At 51.6% G+C, this 22,138-nt stretch overlaps 1 protein-coding gene across 1 annotated transcript in view; it reads right to left on the reverse strand.

Annotated features, from left to right (window-relative positions):
* Positions 1-2,030: 2,030 nt before the first annotated feature.
* The window catches only part of LOC135559998 (noelin-2-like), an 86,715-nt gene continuing 66,607 nt past the window's right edge, over positions 2,031-22,138 (reverse strand). The window contains exons 6-8 of the mRNA XM_065000957.1: positions 7,822-7,998; positions 5,458-5,631; positions 2,031-2,446 (exon numbers count right to left, since the gene is read on the reverse strand). Coding sequence (XP_064857029.1) covers positions 2,126-2,446; positions 5,458-5,631; positions 7,822-7,998 — 672 coding nt within the window. The 3' untranslated portion in view covers positions 2,031-2,125. The remainder of the gene's footprint in view (positions 2,447-5,457; positions 5,632-7,821; positions 7,999-22,138) is intronic.

Consider the following 22,138-nt stretch of genomic DNA (forward strand, 5'->3'; position numbering starts at 1 on the left):
ACTGCTTCTCCTTCATCTGCCTCCCCCTCTCCTCCTCTACTGCTTCTCCTTCATCTGCCTCCTCCTCTCCTCCTCTACTGCTTCTCCTTCATCTGCCTCCTCCTCTCCTCCTCTACTGCTTCTCCTTAATCTGCCTCCTCCTCCTCTCCTCCTCTACTGCTTCTCCTTCATCTGCCTCCTCCTCCTCTCCTCCTCTACTGCTTCTCCTTCATCTGCCTCCTCCTCTCCTCCTCCTCTACTGCTTCTCCTTCATCTGCCTCCTCCTCTCCTCCTCTACTGCTTCTCCTTCATCTGCCTCCTCCTCCTCTCCTCCTCTACTGCTTCTCCTTCATCTGCCTCCTCCTCTCCTCCTCCTCTACTGCTTCTCCTTCATCTGCCTCCTCTCCTCTCCTCTCCTCTCCCCTCTCCCCTCCCCTCCCCCCTCCTCCCCTCCCCCCTCCCTCCTCCTCTCCTCCTCCTCTCCTCTCCTCTCCCCTCCTCTCCTCTCCTCTCCTCTCCTCCCCTCTCCTCTCCTCTCCTCTGTTCCAGAAATAACAGCAGACTGATAGATGGTAAACAGGAACATTTATTTCACATTATTATATAGAGGCCCAAATGAAACCTTATATAGTGCACTTGTATAGACCAGAGCAAAATTATCTATATAGTGCACTTCTATAGACCAGAGCCCTATTCTCTATATAGTGCACTTCTATAGACCAGAGCCCTATTTCCTATATAGTGCACTACATTAGACCAGAGCCCTATTCCCGATATAGTGCACTACTTTGGGCTCTGGTCATAAAGTAGAGGAACATATTCAACTTCTGTGTCTCTTTCTTTTCTCCACAACCCCAGACTGTTTCCATCTTCAGTCAGAATGTATTTTCCTCAAATATATAGACACACCAACTGTCCCAGATACAGGCTCTCTCTATATATATATAGATATAGTCCATCAGTCCTCCTCCTCTCTCTAGAGATATAGTCCATCAGTCCTCCTTCTCCTCCTCTCTCTCTCTAGAGATATAGTCTATCAGTCCTCCTTCTCCTCCTCTCTCTCTCTAGAGATATAGTCCATCAATCCTCCTTCTTCTCCTCTCTCTCTCTAGAGATATAGTCCATCAGTCCTCCTCCTCCTCCTCTCTCTAGAGATATAGTCCATCAGTCCTCCTTCTCCTCCTCTCTCTCTCTCTCTAGAGATCTAGTCCATCAGTCCTTCTTCTCTTCCTCTCTCTTTCTATAGATATAGTCAATCAGTCATCCTTCTCCTCTCTCTATAGAGATATGGTCCATCAGTCCTCCTTCTCCTCCATAGATACAGTCAATCAGTCCTCCTTCTCCTCCTCTCTCTATAGAGATATAGTCCATCAGTCCTCCTTCTCCTCCTCTCTCTCTCTCTAGAGATATAGTCCATCAGTCCTCCTTCTCCTCCTCTCTTTGTATAGAGATATAGTCCATCAGTCCTCCTTCTCCTCCTCTCTCTCTCTAGAGATATAGTCCATCAGTCCTCCTTCTCCTCCTCTCTTTGTATAGATATATAGTCCATCAGTCCTCCTTCTTCTCCTCTCTTTGTATAGAGATATAGTCCATCAGTCCTCCTTCTCCTCCTTTCTCTCTAGAGATATAGTCCATCAGTCCCCCTTCTCCTCCTCTCTCTAGAGATAAAGTCCACCAGTCCTCCTTCTCCTCCTCTCTCTAGAGATAAAGTCCATCAGGCTTCCTTCTACTCGTCTCTCTAGAGATACAGTCCATCAGTCCTCCTTCTCCTCCTCTCTCTAGTGATAAAGTCCATCAGGCTTCCTTCTCCTCGTCTCTCTAGAGATACAGTCCATCAGTCCTCCTTCTCCTCCTCTCTCTAGAGACATAGTCCATCAGTCCTCCTTCTCCTCTCTCTCTAGAGATATAGTCCATCAGTCCTCCTTCTCCTCCTCTCTGTATAGAGATACAGTCCATCAGTCCTCCTTCTCCTCCTCCTCTCCTCTTCTTCCTCCTCTTCACCTCAAGATATAGTCATCAGTCACTCACCCACTCCCCTCTCACTCCTCCTCCTCCTCCTCCTCCTCCTCCTCCTACTTCTCCTCTCTCTGTATAGAGATATAGTCCGTCAGTCTCTCTCCTTTCCATCCTCCCCTCCTCTCCTCCTCTATCCTTCGCTCTGTATAACATGAAACAGGGTCACGTTATAGATGACCTGATGTCCATTGTTCCATGTGTAGAGGGCCCTCTCTCTGGGGTTGTAGTCCATCATGGAGATGTGAGAGTACTGGTTGTGGAAGGGGATGTCTGTGTACTCATAGCTGGAGGAGTTGGTGTGATAAGCAAAGTGGACCTTAGCTCCAGCCAGATGGGAGTTGGTGACGTACAGGGTACCACAGATCATGAAGGTCTCCCCTGCACTGCGTTTAGGAAACCCTGTGTCCCAACTCTGGAGAATGTCGAGAGAACGAGGATCCAATCGACTGACCTGGAGAGAGGGAGGGAGGGAGGGGGAGGGAGGGAGGGAGGGAGGGAGGGAGGGGGAGGGAGCAAACGACAGGGTGAGGGAGGGAGAGAACGACGGGGTGAGGAAGGGAGGGAACGACGGGGTGAGGGAGGGAGGGAACGAGGGGTGAGGGAGGGAGAGAGGGAACGAGGGGGTGAGGGAGGGAGGGAGGGAACGACGAGGTGAAGGAGGGAGGGAATGAGGGGGTGAGGGAGGGAGAGAGGGAACGAGGGGGTGAGGGAGGGAGGGAACGACGAGGTGAGGGAGGGAGAGAGGGAGTGACTGGGTGAGGGAGGGAACGAGTAGGGTGAGGGAGAGAGGGAGGGAGGGAAGGAGGGGGTGAGTGAGGGAGGGAAGGACGGGGTGAGGGAGGGAGGGAACGACGGGGTGAGGGAGGGAGGGAGGGAACGACGGGGTGAGGGATGGAGGGAACAACGGTGTGAGGGAGGGAGGGAACAACAGGGTGAGGGAGAGAGGGAGGGAACGAGGGGGTGAGGGAGGGTGGGAGGGTACGAGGGGGTGAGGGAGGGAGGGAGGGAGGAACGAGGGGGTGAGGGAGGGAGGGAGGGAACGACGGGGTGAGGGAGGGAGGAACGAGGGGGTGAGGGAGGGAGGGAGGGAGGGAGGGAACGACGGGGTGAGGGAGGGAGGGAACGAGGGGGTGAGGGAGGGAGGGAATGACGGGATGAGAGAGGGAGGGAATGGGGGTGAGGGAGGGAGGGAGGGAGGGAGGGAAGATAAATGAGAAAAAGAGAGACGTGACCTGTGACACACACACATACAACCTACCACTATGTTAGAGGTGTAGACTACCTAACAGTATATTAGAGATGTAGACTACCTACCAGTATGTTAGAGGTGTAGACTACCTACCAGTATGTTAGAGATGTAGACTACCTACCAGTATATTAGAGGTGTAGACTACCTACCAGTATGTTAGAGGTGTAGACTACCTACCAGTATATTAGAGATGTAGACTACCTACCAGTATGTTAGAGATGTAGACTACCTACCAGTATGTTAGATGTGTACACTACCTACCAGTATGTTAGAGGTGTAGACAACCTACCAGTATGTTAGAGGTGTAGAATACCTACCAGTATGTTAGAGATGTAGACTACCTACCAGTATATTAGAGATGTAGACTACCTACCAGGACGATAGAGGTGTAGACTACCTACCAGTATATTAGAGATGTAGACTACCTACCAGTATGATAGAGGTGTAGACTACCTACCAGTATATTAGAGATGTAGACTACCTACCAGTATGTTAGAGATGTAGACTACCTACCAGTATGTTAGATGTGTACACTACCTACCAGTATGTTAGAGGTGTAGACTACCTACCAGTACGTTAGAGGTGTAGACTACCTACCAGTATGTTAGAGATGTAGACTACCTACCAGTATGTTAGAGGTGTAGACTACCTACCAGTATGTTAGAGGTGTAGACTACCTACCAGTATGTTAGAGATGTAGACTACCTACCAGTATATTAGAGGTGTAGACTACCTACCAGTATGTTAGAGGTGTAGACTACCTACCAGTATATTAGAGATGTAGACTACCTACCAGTATGTTAGAGATGTAGACTACCTACCAGTATATTAGATGTGTACACTACCTACCAGTATGTTAGAGGTGTAGACAACCTACCAGTATGTTAGAGGTGTAGACTACCTACCAGTATGATAGAGGTGTAGACTACCTACCAGTATGTTAGAGGTGTAGACTACCTACCAGTATGTTAGAGATGTAGACTACCTACCAGTATATTAGAGGTGTAGACTACCTACCAGTATGTTAGAGATGTAGACTACCTACCAGTATATTAGAGATGTAGACTACCTACCAGGACGATAGAGGTGTAGACTACCTACCAGTATATTAGAGATGTAGACTACCTACCAGTATGATAGAGGTGTAGACTACCTACCAGTATATTAGAGATGTAGACTACCTACCAGTATGTTATAGATGTAGACTACCTACCAGTATGTTAGATGTGTACACTACCTACCAGTATGTTAGAGGTGTAGACTACCTACCAGTACAAAAGAGGTGTAGACTACCTACCAGTATGTTAGAGATGTAGACTACCTACCAGTATGTTAGAGGTGTAGACTACCTACCAGTATGTTAGAGGTGTAGACTACCTACCAGTATGTTAGAGATGTAGACTACCTGCCAGTATGTTAGAGGTGTAGACTACCTACCAGTATGTTAGAGGTGTAGACTACCTACCAGTATGTTAGAGATGTAGACTACCTGCCAGTATGTTAGAGGTGTAGACTACCTACCAGTATGTTAGAGATGTAGACTACTACCAGCAGAGATGTAGACTACCTACCAGTATGTTAGAGGTGTAGACTACCTACCAGTATATTAGAGGTGTAGACTACCTACCAGTATGTTAGAGGTGTAGGACACTACCAGTATGTTAGAGGTGTAGACTACCTACCAGTATGTTAGAGGTGTAGACTACCTACCAGTATGTTAGAGGTGAAGACTACCTACCAGTATGTTAGAGGTATAGTCTACCTACCAGTATGTTAGAGGTGTAGACTACCTACCAGTATGTTAGAGATGTAGACTACCTACCAGTATGTTAGAGGTGTAGACTACCTACCAGTATGTTAGAGATGTAGACTACCTACCAGTATGTTAGAGGTGTAGACTACCTACCAGTATGATAGAGGTGTAGACTACCTACCAGTATGTTAGAGATGTAGACTACCTACCAGTATGTTAGAGGTGTAGACTACCTACCAGTATGTTAGAGGTGTAGACTACTACCAGTATGTTAGAGGTGTAGACTACCTACCAGTATGATAGAGGTGTAGACTACCTACCAGTATATTAGAGATGTAGACTACCTACCAGTATGTGAGAGATGTAGACAACCTACCAGTATGTTAGAGGTGTAGACTACCTACCAGTATGTTAGAGGTGTAGACTACCTACCAGTATGTTGGAGATGTAGACTACCTACCAGTATATTCCCAGCGTTAGGTATGGACGTGTAGACTGCCCAGAAGCCGGTCTCATCAGCCATCAGGTCTATGTCAGAAGACCCCCCCCAACTGTAGGGGAAGGTGTTGTTGTAACCTGCTCCACTCAGACTCCTCTGGAGCACCACGTTACGGGATCGGAAGTGGTACTGCACCTACAGGGGGTCAGAGAGAGGACAGGGGGTCAGAGCGAGGACAGGGGCTCAGAGAGAGGACAGGGGGTCAGAGGAGCGAGGACAGGGGCTCAGAGAGAGGACAGGGGGTCAGAGAGAGAACAGGGGGTCAGTGAGAGGACAGGGGTCAGAGAGAGGACAGGGGGTCAGAGAGAGGACAGGGGGTCAGAGAGAAGACAGGGAGTCAGAGCAAGGACAGGGGGTCAGAGAGAGGACAGGGGGTCAGAGAGAGGACAGGGGGTCAGAGGAGGACAGGGGGTCAGAGAAAGGACAGGGGGTCAGAGAGAGGACATGGGGACAGAGAGAGGACAGGGGGTCAGAGGAGGACAGGGGGTCAGAGAAAGGACAGGGGGTCAGAGAGAAGACACGGGGACAGAGAGAGGAGAGGGGGTCAGAGAGAGGACAGGGGGTCAGAGAGAGGACAATTGTTTAGAGAGAGGACAGGGGGTCAGAGAGAGGACAGGGGATCAGAGAGAGGACATGGGGACAGAGAGAGGACAGGGGGCAGAGAGAGAGGACAGGGGGACAGAGAGAGGACAGGGGGACAGAGAGAGAGGACAGAGGGATGGAGAGAGGACATGGAGACAGAGAGAGGACAGGGGGACAGAGAGAGGACATGGAGACAGAGAGAGGACATGGAGACAGAGAGAGAGGACAGTGGGACAGAGAGAGGACAGGGGGTCAGAGAGCGGAGGCAGGGGGACACAGAGAGAGCGGAGGAAGGGGACACAGAGAGAGGGAGGCAGGGGGACACAGAGAGAGGGGAGCCAGGGGGACACAGAGAGGGGGAGGCAGGGGGACACAGAGAGGGGGAGGCAGGGGGACACAGAGAGAGGGGAGGCAGGGGGACACAGAGAGGGGGAGGCAGGGGGACACAGAGAGGGGAGGCAGGGGGACACAGAGAGAGGGGAGGCAGGGGGACACAGAGAGAGGGAGGCAGGGGGACACAGAGAGAGGGGAGGCAGGGGGACATAGAGAGAGGGAGGCAGGGGGACACAGAGAGGGGAGGCAGGGGGACACAGAGAGAGGGGAGACAGGGGGACACAGAGAGGGGGAGGCAGGGGACACAGAGAGAGGGGAGGCAGGGGGACACAGAGAGAGGGGAGGCAGGGGGACACAGAGAGAGGGGAGGCAGGGGACACAGAGAGAGGGGAGGCAGGGGGACACAGAGAGAGGGGAGACAGGGGGACACAGAGAGAGGGAGGCAGGGGGACACAGAGAGAGGGGAGACAGGGGGACACAGAGAGGGGGAGGCAGGGGGACACAGAGAGAGGGGAGGCAGGGGGACACAGAGAGAGGGAGGCAGGGGGACACAGAGAGAGGGGAGGCAGGGGGACACAGAGAGAGGGGAGGCAGGGGGACACAGAGAGAGGGGAGACAGGGGGACACAGAGAGGGGGAGGCAGGGGGACACAGAGAGAGGGGAGGCAGGGGGACACAGAGAGAGGGGAGGCAGGGGGACACAGAGATAGGGGAGACAGGGGACACAGAGAGAGGGGAGACAGGGGGACACAGAGAGAGGGGAGACAGGGGACACAGAGAGGGGGAGACAGGGGGACACAGAGAGAGGGGAGACAGGGGGACACAGAGAGAGGGAGACAGGGGACACAGAGAGAGGGGAGACAGGGGGACACAGAGAGAGGGAGGCAGGGGGACACAGAGAGAGGTGAGACAGGGGGACACAGAGAGGGGGAAACAGGGAAACCGTGGGACACAGAGAGATTGGAAACAAGGACCACAGAAAGAGGGGAAACAGGAGGACACAGAGAGGGGGAAACAGGGAAACCGGGGGACACAGAGAGAGTGGAGACATTTGGACACAGAGAGAGGGAAGGCAGAGGGACACAGAGAGAGGGTAGGCAGGGGGACACAGAGAGGGGGAAACAGGGACCACAGAAAGAGGGGATACCGGGAGACACAGAGAGAGGGGAAACAAGGACCACAGAGACAGGGGAAACAGGGGGACATACACACTGACCCACTGACCCCTGTTCTGTGTCCCTGTCTCCCCTGTCTCCTCGACTCCTGTCACCCCTCTCTCTCTGTCCCCCTGTCCTACACCTAACGCCGGTCTGTGTGATGTGTGTGTGTGTGTGTGTGTGTGTGTGTGTGTGTGTGTGTGTGTGTGTGTGTGTGTGTGTGTGTGTGTGTGTGTGTTTGTAGTGTAACATACCAGTATGTTGCTCTGGTGTTTGTTGTAGTACAGTGATCCGTTGTAGACCACATGACCTGTCCCGGCCCAGGGGTGAGGTAAGAGGTGCTGAACAAAATTCTGTCCTCTAGTGAAGTCTCCCATGGTCCTGTACTCTAATACACGCCTCCCCTTATAGTAACCATCCATAGACCACACCTAGAGAGAGAGAGAGGAGAGAGAGAGGAGAGAGAGACAGAGAAAAGACAGAGGAGAGACTAGAGGGAGAGAGAGAGAGAGAGAGAGAGAGAGAGAGAGAGAGAGGAGAGAGAGACAATGAGAGAAGAGAGAGAGAATTAAGTTCTGTCTTCAAATTAAGTCCCATATGGTTCAGTACTCAAACACACTTGTAGTACCCATCCATACAGAGGGAGAGAGAGGGAAAGGGAGAGGGAGAGAGGAGAGGGAGAGAGAGGAGAGGGAGAGAGAGAGAGGGTGATGTTAGAGGTGTAGACCTCCTACCAGTATATTAGAGGTGTAGACTACCTACCAGTATGCTAGAGGTGTAGACTACCTACCAGTATGTTAGAGGTGTAGACCTCCTACCAGTATATTAGAGATGTAGACTACCTACCAGTATGATAGAGGTGTAGACTACCTACCAGTATATTAGAGATGTAGACTACCTACCAGTATGTTAGAGGTGTAGACTACCTACCAGTATGTTAGAGGTGTAGACCTCCTACCAGTACGTTAGAGATGGATGGTTAGGGAGACATCAGGGGTGAGGGTTAAGAAGATCAAAAGAGATGTGGAGGTTATATGAAGACAGATGTGGAGGGTATATGGGGAGAGATGTGGAGGGTATATGGGGAGAGATGTGGAGGGTATATGGGGAGAGATGTGGAGGGTATATGAAGACAGATGTGGAGGGTATATGGGGAGAGATGTGGAGGGTATATGAGGAGAGATGTGGAGGGTATATGGGGAGAGATGTGGAGGGTATATGGGGAGAGATGGGGAGGGTATATGAGGAGAGATATGGAGGGTATACGGGGAGGGATGTGCCGGGTATATGGGGAGAGATGTGGAGGGTATATGGGGAGGGATGTGGAGGGTATATGGGGAGAGATGGGGAGGGTATATGGGGAGAGATGGGGAGGGTATATGGGGAGAGATGAGGAGGGTATATGGGGAGAGATGAGGAGGGTATATGAAGACAGCTGTGGAGGGTGTATGGGGAGAGATGTGGATGATATTTGGGGAGGGATGTGGAGGGTATATGAGGAGAGATGTGGAGGGTATATGGGGAGAGATGTGGAGGGTATATGGGGAGGGATGTGGCGGGTATATGGGGAGAGATGTGGAGGGTAGATGGGGAGAGATGTGGAGGGTGTATGGGGAGGGGGACAGTAAGAAGAGATGTGGATGGTATATGGGGAGAGATGTGGAGGGTATATGGGGAGAGATGTGGAGGGTATATGAGGAGAGATGTGGGTGGGATATGGGGAGAGATGTGGAGGGTATATGGGGAGAGATGTGGAGGGTATATGGGGAGGATGTGGAGGGTATATGGGGAGAGATGTGGAGGGTATATGGGGAGAGATGTGGAGGGTGATATGGGGAGAGATGTGGAGGGTAGATGGGGAGAGATGTGGAGGGTGTATGGGGAGGGGGACAGTAAGAAGAGATGTGGATGGTATATGGGGAGAGATGTGGAGGGTATATGGGGAGAGATGTGGAGGGTATATGAAGAGAGATGTGGGTGGGATATGGGGAGAGATGTGGAGGGTATATGGGGAGAGATGTGGAGGGTATATGGGGAGAGATGTGGAGGGTGTATGGGGAGAGATGTGGAGGGTATATGGGGAGAGATGTGGAGGGTGTATGGGGAGAGATGTGGAGGGTATATGGGGAGAGATGTGGAGGGTGTATGGGGAGGGGGACAGTAAGAAGAGATGTGGAGGGTATATGGGGAGAGATGTGGAGAGGGACAGTAAGAAGAGATGTGGAGGGTATATGGGGAGAGATGTGGAGGGTATATGGGGAGAGATGTGGAGGGTATATGGGGAGAGATGTGGAGGGTATATGGGGAAGGGGGTAGTAAGAAGACATGTGGAGGGTATATGGGGATGGGGGCAGTAAGAAGAGATGTGGAGGGTATATGGGGAGAGGAACAGTAAGAAGAGATGTGGAGGGTATATGGGGGAGGGGGGCAGTAAGAAGAGATGTGGAGGGTATATGGGGAAGGGGGGTAGTAAGAAGAGATGTGGAGGGTATATGGGGAGAGATGTGGAGGGTATATGGGGAGGGGGGCAGTAAGAAGAGATGTCTGGCTTCCAGTTGAAGCTCGCATCCGCTACAAGACCATGGTGCTTGCCTACGGAGCTGTGAGGGGAACGGCACCTCAGTACCTCCAGGCTCTGATCAGGCCCTACACCCAAACAAGGGCACTGCGTTCATCCACCTCTGGCCTGCTCGCCTCCCTACCACTGAGGAAGTACAGTTCCCGCTCAGCCCAGTCAAAACTGTTCGCTGCTCTGGCCCCCCAATGGTGGAACAAACTCCCTCACGACGCCAGGACAGCGGAGTCAATCACCACCTTCCGGAGACACCTGAAACCCCACCTCTTTAAGGAATACCTAGGATAGGATAAAGTAATCCTTCTCCCCCCCCCCCTTAAAAGACCTAGATGCACTATTGTAAAGTGGCTGTTCCACTGGATGTCATAAGGTGAAAGCACCAATTTGTAAGTCGCTCTGGATAAGAGCGTCTGCTAAATGACTTAAATGTAAATGTAAATGTAAATGTGGAGGGTATATGGGCGAGGGGGGCAGTAAGAATAGATGTGGAGGGTATATGGGGAGAGGAACAGTAAGAAGAGATGTGGAGGGTATATGGGGGAGAGGGACAGTAAGAAGAGATGTGGAGGGTATTTGGGGAGAGATGTGGAGGGTATATGGGGAGAGATGTGGAGGGTATATTGGGAAGGGGGGTAGTAAGAAGAGATGTGGAGGGTATATGGGGAGAGATGTGGAGGGTATATGGGGATGGGGGCAGTAAGAAGAGATGTGGAGGGTATATGGGGAGGGGGGCAGTAAGAAGAGATGTGGAGGGTATATGGGGAGGGGGGCAGTAAGAAGAGATGTGGAGGGTATATGGGGAGAGGAACAGTAAGAAGAGATGTGGAGGGTATATGGGGGAGAGGGACAGTAAGAAGAGATGTGGAGGGTATATGGGGAGAGATGTGGAGGGTATATGGGGAGAGATGTGGAGGGTATTTGGGGAGGGGTGTGGAGGGTATATGGGGAGAGATGTGGAGGGGATATGGGGATGGGGGGGCTAAGAAGGGGAGGTATATGGGAGGGGACAGTAGAAGAGATGTGGAGGGTATATGGGGAGTAAGAATAGATGTGGAGGGTAAGAAGAGATGTGGAGGGTATATGGGGAGGGGGACAGTAAGAAGAGATGTGGAGGGTATATGGGGAGAGGAACAGTAAGAAGAGATGTGGAGGGTATATGGGGAGGGGGCAGTAAGAAGAGATGTGGAGGGTATATGGGGAGAGGGGCAGTAAGAATAGATGTGGAGGGTATATGGGGAGAGGGACAGTAAGAAGAGATGTGAAGGGTATATGGGGAGAGATGTGGAGGGTATATGGGGAGAGATATGGAGGGTATATGGGGAGAGATGTGGAGGGTATATTGGGAAGGGGGTAGTAAGAAGAGATGTGGAGGGTATATGGGGAGAGATGTGGAGGGTATATGGGGATGGGGGCAGTAAGAAGAGATGTGGAGGGTATATGGGGAGAGGAACAGTAAGAAGAGATGTGGAGGGTATATGGGGGAGGGGGCAGTAAGAAGAGATGTGGAGGGTATATGGGGAGGGGGTAGTAAGAAGAGATGTGGAGGGTATATGGGGAGACATGTGGAGGGTATATGGGGATGGGGGCAGTAAGAAGAGATGTGGAGGGTATATGGGGAGAGGAACAGTAAGAAGAGATGTGGAGGGTATATGGGGAGGGGGCAGTAAGAAGAGATGTGGAGGGTATATGGGGAGAGATGTGGAGGGTATATGGGGAGAGATGTGGAGGGTATATGGGGAAGGGGGTAGTAAGAAGAGATGTGGAGGGTATATGGGGAGACATGTGGAGGGTATATGGGGATGGGGGCAGTAAGAAGAGATGTGGAGGGTATATGGGGAGAGGAACAGTAAGAAGAGATGTGGAGGGTATATGGGGAGGGGGGCAGTAAGAAGAGATGTGGAGGGTATATGGGGAAGGGGGTAGTAAGAAGAGATGTGGAGGGTATATGGGGAGAGATGTGGAGGGTATATGGGGAGGGGGCAGTAAGAAGAGATGTCTGGCTTCCAGTTGAAGAGATCCGCTACAAGACCATGGTGCTTGCCTGGGGAGCTGTGAGGGGAACGGCACCTCAGTACCTCCAGGATCTGATCAGGCCCTACACCCAAACAAGGGCACTGGTTCATCCACCTCTGGCCTGCTCGCCTCCCTACCACTGAGGAAGTACAGTTCCCGAGGGCCCAGTCAAAACTGTTCGCTGCTCTGGCCCCCAATGGTGGAACAAACTCCCTCACGAGCCAGGACAGCGGAGTCAATCACCACCTTCCGGAGACACCTGAAACCCCACCTCTTTAAGGAATACCTAGGATAGGATAAAGTAATCCTTCTCCCCTCCCCCCTTAAAAGACCTAGATGCACTATTGTAAAGTGGCTGTTCCACTGGATGTCATAAGGTGAAAGATTTGTAAGTCGCTCTGGATAAGAGCGTCTGCTAAATGACTTAAATGTAAATGTAAATGTGGAGGGTATATGGGGAGGGGGCAGTAAGAATAGATGTGGAGGGTATATGGGGAGAGGAACAGTAAGAAGAGATGTGGAGGGTATATGGGGGAGAGGGACAGTAAGAAGAGATGTGGAGGGTATTTGGGGAGAGATGTGGAGGGTATATGGGGAGAGATGTGGAGGGTATATTGGGAAGGGGGTAGTAAGAAGAGATGTGGAGGGTATATGGGGATGAGGGTATATGGGGATGGAGGAGAGATGTGGAGGGTATATGGGGAGGGGGTAAGAAGAGATGTGGAGGGTATATGGGGAGGGGGCAGTAAGAAGAGATGTGGAGGGTATATGGGGAGAGGAACAGTAAGAAGAGATGTGGAGGGTATATGGGGGGGCAGAGGGACAGTAAGAAGAGATGTGGAGGGTATATGGGGAGAGATGTGGAGGGTATATGGGGAGAGATGTGGAGGGTATATGGGGAAGGGGGTAGTAAGAAGAGATGTGGAGGGTATATGGGGAGACATGTGGAGGGTATATGGGGATGGGGGCAGTAAGAAGAGATGTGGAGGGTATATGGGGAGAGGAACAGTAAGAAGAGATGTGGAGGGTATATGGGGGAGGGGGCAGTAAGAAGAGATGTGGAGGGTATATGGGGAAGGGGGTAGTAAGAAGAGATGTGGAGGGTATATGGGGAGAGATGTGGAGGGTATATGGGGAGGGGGCAGTAAGAAGAGATGTCTGGCTTCCAGTTGAAGCTATATCCGCTACAAGACCATGGTGCTTGCCTACGGAGCTGTGAGGGGAACGGCACCTCAGTACCTCCAGGCTCTGATCAGGCCCTACACCCAAACAAGGGCACTGGAGAGTTCATCCACCTCTGGCCTGCTCGCCTCCCTACCACTGAGGAAGTACAGTTCCCGCTCAGAGCCCAGTCAAAACTGTTCGCTGCTCTGGCCCCCAATGGTGGAACAAACTCCCTCACGACGCCAGGACAGCGGAGTCAATCACCACCTTCCGGAGACACCTGAAACCCCACCTGGAAGGAATACCTAGGATAGGATAAAGTAATCCTGTGGAGGGTCCCCCTTAAAAGACCTAGATGCACTATTGTAAAGTGGCTGTTCCACTGGATGTCATAATGTGAAAGGGTAATTTGTAAGGCTCTGGATAAGGCGTCTGCAAATGACTTAAATGTAAATGTAAATGTGGAGGGTATATGGGGAGGGGGCAGTAAGAATAGATGTGGAGGGTATATGGGGAGAGGAACAGTAAGAAGAGATGTGGAGGGTATATGGGGAGAGGGACAGTAAGAAGAGATGTGGAGGGTATTTGGGGAGAGATGTGGAGGGTATATGGGGAGAGATGTGGAGGGTATATTGGGAAGGGGGGTAGTAAGAAGAGATGTGGAGGGTATATGGGGAGAGATGTGGAGGGTATATGGGGATGGGGGCAGTAAGAAGAGATGTGGAGGGTATATGGGGAGGGGGGCAGTAAGAAGAGATGTGAAGGGTATATGGGGAGGGGGGCAGTAAGAAGAGATGTGGAGGGTATATGGGGAGAGGAACAGTAAGAAGAGATGTGGAGGGTATATGGGGAGAGGGACAGTAAGAAGAGATGTGGAGGGTATATGGGGAGAGATGTGGAGGGTATATGGGGAGAGATGTGGAGGGTATTTGGGGAGGGATGTGGAGGGTATATGGGGAGAGATGTGGAGGGTATATGGGGAAGGGGGCAGTAAGAAGAGATGTGGAGGGTATATGGGGAGGGGGCAGTAAGAAGAGATGTGGAGGGTATATGGGGGAGGGGGGCAGTAAGAATAGATGTGGAGGGTATATGGGGAGAGGGACAGTAAGGGGAGATGTGGAGGGTATATGGGGGAGGGGGACAGTAAGAAGAGATGTGGAGGGTATATGGGGAGAGGAGGACAGTAAGAAGAGATGTGGAGGGTATATGGGGGGGGCAGTAAGAAGAGATGTGGAGGGTATATGGGGAGGGGGGCAGTAAGAATAGATGTGGAGGGTATATGGGGAGAGGGACAGTAAGAAGAGATGTGAAGGGTATATGGGGAGAGATGTGGAGGGTATATGGGGAGAGATATGGAGGGTATATGGGGAGAGATGTGGAGGGTATATTGGGAAGGGGGTAGTAAGAAGAGATGTGGAGGGTATATGGGGAGAGATGTGGAGGGTATATGGGGATGGGGGCAGTAAGAAGAGATGTGGAGGGTATATGGGGAGAGAACAGTAAGAAGAGATGTGGAGGGTATATGGGGGAGGGGGCAGTAAGAAGAGATGTGGAGGGTATATGCGGGAGGGGGTAGTAAGAAGAGATGTGGAGGGTTTATGGGGAGACATGTGGAGGGTATATGGGGATGGGGGCAGTAAGAAGAGATGTGGAGGGTATATGGGGAGAGGAACAGTAAGAAGAGATGTGGAGGGTATATGGGGGAGGGGGGCAGTAAGAAGAGATGTGGAGGGTATATGGGGAGAGATGTGGAGGGTATATGGGGAGAGATGTGGAGGGTATATGGGGAAGGGGGAAGTAAGAAGAGATGTGGAGGGTATATGGGGAGACATGTGGAGGGTATATGGGGATGGGGGCAGTAAGAAGAGATGTGGAGGGTATATGGGGAGAGGAACAGTAAGAAGAGATGTGGAGGGTATATGGGGGAGGGGGCAGTAAGAAGAGATGTGGAGGGTATATGGGGAGAGATGGAGAGGGTATATGGGGAGAGATGTGGAGGGTATATGGGGAAGGGGGTAGTAAGAAGAGATGTGGAGGGTATATGGGGAGAGATGTGGAGGGTATATGGGGAGGGGGCAGTAAGAAGAGATGTCTGGCTTCCAGTTGAAGGGGGCATCCGCTACAAGACCATGGTGCTTGCCTACGGAGCTGTGAGGGGAACGGCACCTCAGTACCTCCAGGCTCTGATCAGGCCCTACACCCAAACAAGGGCACTGAGTTCATCCACCTCTGGGGAGCTCGCCTCCCTACCACTGAGGAAGGGGAGAGTTCCCGCTCAGCCCAGTCAAAACTGTTCGCTGCTCTGGCCCCCCAATGGTGGAACAAACTCCCTCACGACGCCAGACAGCGGAGTCAATCACCACCTTCCGGAGACACCTGAAACCCCACCTCTTTAAGGAATACCTAGGATAGGATAAAGTAATCCTTCTCCCCCCCCCTTAAAAGACCTAGATGCACTATTGTAAAGTGGCTGTTCCACTGGATGTCATAAGGTGAAAGCATAATTTGTAAGTCGCTCTGGATAAGAGCGTCTGCTAAATGACTTAAATGTAAATGTAAATGTAAATGGGAGGGTATATGGGCGAGGGGGGGAGTAAGAATAGATGTGGAGGGTATATGGGGAGAGGAACAGTAAGAAGAGATGTGGAGGGTATATGGGGGGGAGAGGGACAGTAAGAAGAGATTGGGAGGGTATTTGGGGAGAGATGTGGAGGGTATATGGGGAGAGATGTGGAGGGTATATTGGGAAGGGGGTAGTAAGAAGAGATGTGGAGGGTATATGGGGAGAGATGTGGAGGGGATATGGGGATGGGATGTGGAGGGTAAGGGGAGATGTGGAGGGTATATGGGAGAGGGGGTATATTGTAAGAAGAGATGTGGAGGGTATATGGGGAGGGGGGGGCAGTAAGAAGAGATGTGGAGGGTATATGGGGAGAGGAACAGTATGAAGAGATGTGGAGGGTATATGGGGATGTGGAGGGTATATGGGGACAGTAAGAAGAGATGTGGAGGGTATATGGGGAGAGATGTGGAGGGTATATGGGGAGAGATGTGGGGTATATGGGGAGAGATGTGGAGGGTATATGGGGAGAGATGTGGAGGGATATGGTTTGGTTTGAGATGAGGAGGGGCTATGGGGAGAGATGTGGAGGGTATATGGGAGAGGGACACTAAGAAGAGATGTGGAGGGTATATGGGGAAGGGGGGTAGTAAGAAGAGATGTGGAGGGTCATATGGGGAGAGATGTGGAGGGTATATGGGCATGGGGGCAGTAAGAAGAGATGTGGAGGGTATATGGGGAGAGGAACAGTAAGAAGAGATGTGGAGGGTATATGGGGAGGGGGAGTAAGAAGAGATGTGGAGGGTATATGGGGAGAGATGTGGAGGATATATGGGGAGAGATGTGGAGGGTATATGGGGAGAGATGTGGAGGGTATATGGGGAAGGGGGGTAGTAAGAAGAGATGTGGAGGGTATATGGGGAGGGGGCAGTAAGAAGAGATGTGGAGGGTATATGGGGAGGGGGCAGTAAGAATAGATGTGGAGGGTATATGGGGAGAGGGACAGTAAGGAGAGATGTGGAGGGTATATGGGGAGGGGACAGTAAGAAGAGATGTGGAGGGTATATGGGGAGAGGAACAGTAAGAAGAGATGTGGAGGGTATATGGGGAGGGGGCAGTAAGAAGAGATGTGGAGGGTATATGGGGGAGGGGGCAGTAAGAATAGATGTGGAGGGTATATGGGGAGAGGGACAGTAAGAAGAGATGTGAAGGGTATATGGGGAGAGATGTGGAGGGTATATGGGGAGAGATGTGGAGGGTATATGGGGAGAGATGTGGAGGGTATATTGGGAAGGGGGTAGTAAGAAGAGATGTGGAGGGTATATGGGGAGAGATGTGGAGGGTATATGGGGATGGGGGCAGTAAGAAGAGATGTGGAGGGTATATGGGGAGAGGAACAGTAAGAAGAGATGTGGAGGGTATATGGGGGAGGGGGCAGTAAGAAGAGATGTGGAGGGTATATGGGGAGGGGGTAGTAAGAAGAGATGTGGAGGGTATATGGGGAGACATGTGGAGGGTATATGGGGATGGGGGCAGTAAGAAGAGATGTGGAGGGTATATGGGGAGAGGAACAGTAAGAAGAGATGTGGAGGGTATATGGGGAGGGGGCAGTAAGAAGAGATGTGGAGGGTATATGGGGAGAGATGTGGAGGGTATATGGGGAGAGATGTGGAGGGTATATGGGGAAGGGGGTAGTAAGAAGAGATGTGGAGGGTATATGGGGAGAGATGTGGAGGGTATATGGGGATGGGGGCAGTAAGAAGAGATGTGGAGGGTATATGGGGAGGGGGCAGTAAGAAGAGATGTGGAGGGTATATGGGGAGGGGGGCAGTAAGAAGAGATGTGGAGGGTATATGGGGAGGGGGCAGTAAGAATAGATGTGGAGGGTATATGGGGAGAGGAACAGTAAGAAGAGATGTGGAGGGTATATGGGGAGAGATGGGGAGGGTATATGGGGAGAGATGTGGAGGGTATATGGGGAGGGGGCAGTAAGAAGAGATGTGGAGGGCATATGGGGAGAGATGTGGAGGGTATATGGGGATGGGGGCAGTAAGAAGAGATGTGGAGGGTATATGGGGAGAGATGTGGAGGGTATATGGGGAGAGATGTGGAGGGTATATGGGGAAGGGGGGTAGTAAGAAGAGATGTGGAGGGTATATGGGGAGAGATGTGGAGGGTATATGGGGAGGGGTGCAGTAAGAAGAGATGTGGAGGGTATATGGGCTAGGGGGGCAGTAAGAATAGATGTGGAGGGTATATGGGGAGAGGAACAGTAAGAAGAGATGTGGAGGGTATATGGGGGAGAGGGACAGTAAGAAGAGATGTGGAGGGTATATGGGGAGAGATGTGGAGGGTATATTGGGAAGGGGGTAGTAAGAAGAGATGTGGAGGGTATATGGGGAGAGATGTGGAGGGTATATGGGGATGGGGGCAGTAAGAAGAGATGTGGAGGGTATATGGGGAGGGGGCAGTAAGAAGAGATGTGGAGGGTATATGGGGAGGGGGCAGTAAGAAGAGATGTGGAGGGTATATGGGGAGAGGAACAGTAAGAAGAGATGTGGAGGGTATATGGGGAGAGGGACAGTAAGAAGAGATGTGGAGGGTATATGGGGAGAGATGTGGAGGGTATATGGGGAGAGATGTGGAGGGTATTTGGGGAGGGGTGTGGAGGGTATATGGGGAGAGATGTGGAGGGGATATGGGGAGATATGGGAGGGTATATGAGGAGAGATGTGGAGGGTATATGGGGAGGGGGCAGTAAGAAGAGATGTGGAGGGTATATGGGGAGAGATGTGGAGTGTATATGGGGAGAGATGTGGAGGGTATATGAGGAGAGATGTGGAGGGTATATGGGGAGAGATGTGGAGGGTATATGGGGAGAGATGTGGAGGGTATATGGGGAGAGGGACACTAAGAAGAGATGTGGAGGGTATATGGGGAAGGGGGGTAGTAAGAAGAGATGTGGAGGGTCATATGGGGAGAGATGTGGAGGGTATATGGGCATGGGGGCAGTAAGAAGAGATGTGGAGGGTATATGGGGAGAGGAACAGTAAGAAGAGATGTGGAGGGTATATGGGGGAGGGGGCAGTAAGAAGAGATGTGGAGGGTATATGGGGAGAGATGTGGAGGATATATGGGGAGAGATGTGGAGGGTATATGGGGAGAGATGTGGAGGGTATATGGGGAAGGGGGTAGTAAGAAGAGATGTGGAGGGTATATGGGGAGAGATGTGGAGGGTATATGGGGAGGGGGCAGTAAGAAGAGATGTGGAGGGTATATGGGGAGAGGGGGCAGTAAGAATAGATGTGGAGGGTATATGGGGAGAGGGACAGTAAGGAGAGATGTGGAGGGTATATGGGGAGGGGGACAGTAAGAAGAGATGTGGAGGGTATATGGGGAGAGGAACAGTAAGAAGAGATGTGGAGGGTATATGGGGGAGGGGGGCAGTAAGAAGAGATGTCGAGGGTATATGGGGGAGGGGGCAGTAAGAATAGATGTGGAAGGTATATGGGGAGAGGGACAGTAAGAAGAGATGTGAAGGGTATATGGGGAGAGATGTGGAGGGTATATGGGGAGAGATGTGGAGGGTATATTGGGAAGGGGGTAGTAAGAAGAGATGTGGAGGGTATATGGGGAGAGATGTGGAGGGTATATGGGGATGGGGGGCAGTAAGAAGAGATGTGGAGGGTATATGGGGAGAGGAACAGTAAGAAGAGATGTGGAGGGTATATGGGGAGGGGGGCAGTAAGAAGAGATGTGGAGGGTATATGGGGAAGGGGGTAGTAAGAAGAGATGTGGAGGGTCATATGGGGAGAGATGTGGAGGGTATATGGGCAGGGGGGAGTAAGAAGAGATGTGGAGGGTATATGGGGAGAGGAACAGTAAGAAGAGATGTGGAGGGTATATGGGGAGATGGGGCAGTAAGAAGAGATGTGGAGGGTATATGGGGAGAGATGTGGAGGATATATGGGGAGAGATGTGGAGGGTATATGGGGAGAGATGTGGAGGGTATATGGGGAAGGGGGTAGTAAGAAGAGATGTGGAGGGTATATGGGGAGAGATGTGGAGGGTATATGGGGAGAGGGGTAAGAAGAGATGTGGAGGGTATATGGGGGGGGGAGTAAGAATAGATGTTTAGGGTATATGGGGAGAGGGACAGTAAGGAGAGATGTGGAGGGTATATGGGGAGGGGGACAGTAAGAAGAGATGTGGAGGGTATATGGGGAGGGGAACAGTAAGAAGAGATGTGGAGGGTATATGGGGAGGGGGCAGTAAGAAGAGATGTGGAGGGTATATGGGGAGGGGGCAGTAAGAATAGATGTGGAGGGTATATGGGGATATGGGAGGGTAGAGGGACAGTAAGAAGAGATGTGGAGGGTATATGGGGAGAGATGTGGAGGGTATATGGGGAGAGATGTGGAGGGTATATTGGGAAGGGGGTGGGAGTAAGAAGAGATGTGGAGGGTATATGGGGATGAGGAGGGTAAGAAGAGATGTGGAGGGTATATGGGGAGAGGGACAGTAAGAAGAGATGTGGAGGGTATATGGGGAGATGGGAGGGTAAGAAGAGATGTGGAGGGTATATGGGGAGGGGGCAGTAAGAATAGATGTGGAGGGTATATGGGGAGAGGGACAGTAAGAAGAGATGTGGAGGGTATATGGGGAGAGATGGGAGGGTATATGGGGAGAGATGTGGAGGGTATATGGGGAGGGAGGGGTAGTAAGAAGAGATGTGGAGGGTATATGGGGAGAGATGTGGAGGGTATATGGGAGAGGGGGCAGTAAGAAGAGATGTGGAGGGTATATGGGGAGAGGAACAGTAAGAAGAGATGTGGAGGGTATATGGGGAGAGGGGGGGCAGTAAGAATAGATGTGGAGGGTATATGGGGAGAGGAACAGTAAGAAGAGATGTGGAGGGTATATGGGGAGAGATGGGAGGGTATATGGGGAGAGATGTGGAGGGTATATGGGGAAGGGGGCAGTAAGAAGAGATGTGGAGGGTATATGGGGAGAGATGTGGAAGGATGTAGGGTATATGGGGAGAGGGAGTAAGAAGAGATGTGGAGGGTATATGGGGAGGGGGCAGTAAGAATAGATGTGGAGGGTATATGGGGAGAGGAACAGTAAGAAGAGATGTGGAGGGTATATGGGGAGAGATGGGGAGGGTGGAGAGATGTGGAGGGTATATGGGGAGAGATGTGGAGGGTATATGGGGAGAGGGGCAGTAAGAAGAGATGTGGAGGGTATATGGGAGAGATGAGGGTATATGGGGAGGGGGCAGTAAGAAGAGATGTGGAGGGTATATGGGGAGAGGGGGAGTAAGAAGAGATGTGGAGGGTATATGGGGAGGGGGCAGTAAGAAGAGATGTGGAGGGTATATGGGGATGGGGGCAGCAAGAAGAGATGTGGAGGGTATATGGGGAGAGGAACAGTAAGAAGAGATGTGGAGGGTATATGTGGGAGAGGGACAGTAAGAAGAGATGTGGAGGGTATATGGGGAGAGATGTGGAGGGTATATGGGGAGAGATGTGGAGGGTATTTGGGGAGGGGTGTGGAGGGTATATGGGGAGAGATGTGGAGGGGATATGGGTTGAGATGAGGAGGGGCTATGGGGAGAGATGTGGAGGGTATATGAGGAGAGATGTGGAGGGTATATTGGGAGATATGTGGAGGGTATATGGGGAGAGATGTGGAGGGTATATGGGGAGGGGGACAGTAAGAAGAGATGTGGAGGGTATATGGGGGGGGAGAAGAGATGTGGAGGGTATATGGGGAGAGGGACAGTAAGAAGAGATGTGGAGGGTATATGGGGAGAGGAACAGTAAGAAGAGATGTGGAGGGTATATGGGGAGGGGGCAGTAAGAAGAGATGTGGAGGGTATATGGGGGAGTAGAAGAGATGGAGGGTATATGGGGAGAGATGTGGAGGGTATATGGGAGAGATGTGGAGGGTATATGGGGAGAAGAGATGTGGAGGTATATGGGATATGGGAGGGTAGAGATGTGGAGGGTATATGGGGAGAGATGTGGAGGGTATATTGGGAAGGGGGGTAGTAAGAAGAGATGTGGAGGGTATATGTGGAGAGATGTGGAGGGTATATGGGGATGGGGGCAGTAAGAAGAGATGTGGAGGGTATATGGGGAGAGGGAACAGTAAGAAGAGATGTGGAGGGTATATGGGGAGGGGGGCAGTAAGAAGAGATGTGGAGGGTATATGGGGAGGGGGCAGTAAGAATAGATGTGGAGGGTATATGGGGAGG

The sequence above is a fragment of the Oncorhynchus nerka genome, linkage group LG15 (assembly GCF_034236695.1).
Source record: "Oncorhynchus nerka isolate Pitt River linkage group LG15, Oner_Uvic_2.0, whole genome shotgun sequence".
Lineage (NCBI taxonomy): Eukaryota > Metazoa > Chordata > Actinopteri > Salmoniformes > Salmonidae > Oncorhynchus > Oncorhynchus nerka.